A 2,887-nucleotide genomic window follows, 5' to 3' on the forward strand; every position below is an offset into this window, starting at 1 on the left:
CTCTCTCTGATATACATGTATATATTTATCTATCTATTTATCTACCTAATTATCTATCTATTTATCTATCTGTCTGTTTATCAATCTATCTCTCCTTAACGAAAGCAGTGCATGGTCTTGCTAAGACAATCAAGTGTTACGTATCATAGAAATGTAGATGAATATAACAGTGTGGCCTCTGGCGTCATGGAAAACGATCATAAAGCAATATGTGTGATACAGTTTTGTCTTGGCAGTAGGTGTAGAGGAAATCATTGTCTAAGTACTACTTCCCTGAGGGTGTGGTGGCGGAGCGGTTAGTGCGCTCGTCTCCGAAGCGGAAAGTCTGGGTTCGAGCCTCGGTTGGGACACGGGTTTTTTTTCGTCCCCTCCTGCCCACCCAACAGTAATGAGTACTTGACTTCGAGTTGGGGAAGTAAAGGTGGCGTGGAAAGGAACTGGCCACCCTTCCACAATATGCCGAAGACCCAGGAAGTTGTCTCACTAACAAGGCAATTCCCAATGTCCGGATCGGAGGCGGGAGCAACTTTACTTTTTTACTACTTTCCTCCTTTCAGACCTTGATAAGCTTCTAAGGAGGGAAACGTGGCCAGTACGTTGACATCTATACGTTCTTAACTACATGCGTATCTCTCTGACCGTCTAGGTTAACATGATCATAAAATGGAGTCACTGCAAAAGGTGGAACACATCTGTTGGCGTACATGGTGCTGTTGTCCTTACTTATACACCACAACTTCCATAATTGTTCAATAGGTGGAGACGATCAGAGACGTTTGTAATATTGTGGTATCGGAGATATATTCATAAACCAATACCTCTGTATCTATGACCAGGTGGAGACATTCAGGGACGCCAATTATTATACAATTGTTGTGTCGCCCTTCATATACCCTGGCCTCTTTTCTTCAATTGCTCTTTCTTTGTGACCAGGTGGTGACGATCAGAAACGCCTCGTATATGGTGGTATCGGAGATATATGTGAGGCAGCGTGGTGGAATCAGGCTCTCGTCAAAATAATGAAATCGAAGAAAACAGCATTTTCTCCCTGCTTAACAAATTTTATCAAATTTTTTTTTTTTTGCTCAACACCTTTTATGTCCATTTAAAAACCCATTCCTTTGAGGATTTCACGGAAAACGTTGATTAAATGCACAAAAATATAAATTTACAGTTTCCATGGACTCTCTAGCTTTGGAATTTAACAAGCTTTGGCGGCCATTTTCTCGCTAATTTTACCTCTTAAATCAGGTGAGCCCCACCTCCTTCAATCCAAAATATCTCCACTTCTATTAAAGATGGATGGGTATTTTTTTTTTATTGAAAGCAAGACAAATGAACAAGCTTTAAGATTATACCTATAACTCAATATGCCCAAAAATTGACGAGAGCCTGATTCCACCACGCTGCCTCACATATTCATAAACAACTACCTCTGTATCTATGACCAGGTGGAGACGATCAGATACGCTTATTATATGGTGATATCAGTGATATATGACAGTTTGTGAGCTAGGAGTAGAGTACAAATCTAGTGATTACACTCAAAAACGTCTTTTCAAAACTGGTGACGTTATTGTCAAAAAAAAGCAACATAAACCAATAACTGTGTATCTATGACCAGGTGGAGACAATCGGTGACGCCTACATGGTGGTGTCGGGTCTGCCAGTTAGGAACGGCGTGCTGCACGCGCGGGAGATCGCCCGGATGTCTCTGGCCCTGCTCAAGGCCATCCATAACATCAAGGTCAGGCACAAGCCCGACTACCAGCTCAAGCTGCGGATTGGGATCCACTCAGGTTTGTGTTTGAAGGAATGTTGTTCGTCGTTGTCATTAGCTATTTATGTCATTGTCGATTTTGCTCCTTGTTTCCCTTGTTTTTTGCCCCCAACTGGCAATCAAACTTTATACGGGGTGCCCACTACAGCGTGGGATCGCCCGACTCGATCGCCTCAAAAACAAACGTGTTTGTTTTTAGTTTCAGGCGATCGAGTCGGGTGATCGCCCCGATCCAGCCATAGTGGGCACCCCGTATTACACTTATTTTTGGCTTTCAATACAAACCGAAAACCTTATGTAAATTCACCTCCCTCCTAACCCCCCTTTTAAACTCTTTCAATGCTGAGCGCTCCAGCAGTGAACCCCGCCCATATAGATCTACTGGGCAGTTTTGTCATGGCAACATGAAATTAGGTCTACCCAGGGAAAACACAAACAAAACTAGCGAGCTCAGTGGCTGTTCCGGCTGAAAAAAAAATGTCTCCTTGACCTTTCCCATGACATACATCACTATTAGTTTTAAAAAACTTAGTATGGATTAGAAAGAGTAATTCTTTCTATAAAGATAGCGAGGCAGAATGTGAGAATACTCGTCGCTAGTACGTGGATGGGGCCCAGGTCTCGCGAATATTTTCGTCTGTAGCACTAAATGAGTTTTAAAAATAAGCATAAATATCATAAGCAACAAAATTGTTTTTGTTTCATTTAGTAGAGGTTTTACGGCGCTCGCAACTGAATACGGTTATATGAGTGTCGCAAAATTGTTTCAGCAAGCTTAGTCTGACATTTAATTTGTTATGACCTGCAATTTTTCGTTAACTAAGTTTTAAATTTGTATAATCCACCCATCCCCTCAGGCTCTGTGTGTGCTGGTGTTGTGGGCCTCAAGATGCCCCGCTACTGTCTGTTCGGAGACACTGTCAACACTTCCTCCAGGATGGAGTCCAATGGTGAACGTGAGTATCACATGTGCGATGATAATTAGGGCCAAGGTCTTGCAGGGGCTCTGTATTCTCTCTCTCCCTGTATCCCTCTCGCTGACTGCCTACTTCATCTATCTATCTATCTATCTATCTATCTATCTATCTATCTATCTATCTATCTATC

General features: G+C 42.4%; 1 protein-coding gene across 1 annotated transcript in view; it reads left to right on the forward strand.

Annotated features, from left to right (window-relative positions):
• Window positions 1-2,887, forward strand: part of LOC101859273 (atrial natriuretic peptide receptor 1) — a 42,798-nt gene that overhangs the window by 36,731 nt on the left and 3,180 nt on the right. The window contains exons 13-14 of the mRNA XM_035972548.1: window positions 1,625-1,799; window positions 2,638-2,736. Of these exons, the coding sequence (XP_035828441.1) occupies window positions 1,625-1,799; window positions 2,638-2,736 (274 nt within the window). The remainder of the gene's footprint in view (window positions 1-1,624; window positions 1,800-2,637; window positions 2,737-2,887) is intronic.

The sequence above is a fragment of the Aplysia californica genome, unplaced genomic scaffold (assembly GCF_000002075.1).
Source record: "Aplysia californica isolate F4 #8 unplaced genomic scaffold, AplCal3.0 scaffold00737, whole genome shotgun sequence".
Classification (NCBI taxonomy): domain Eukaryota; kingdom Metazoa; phylum Mollusca; class Gastropoda; order Aplysiida; family Aplysiidae; genus Aplysia; species Aplysia californica.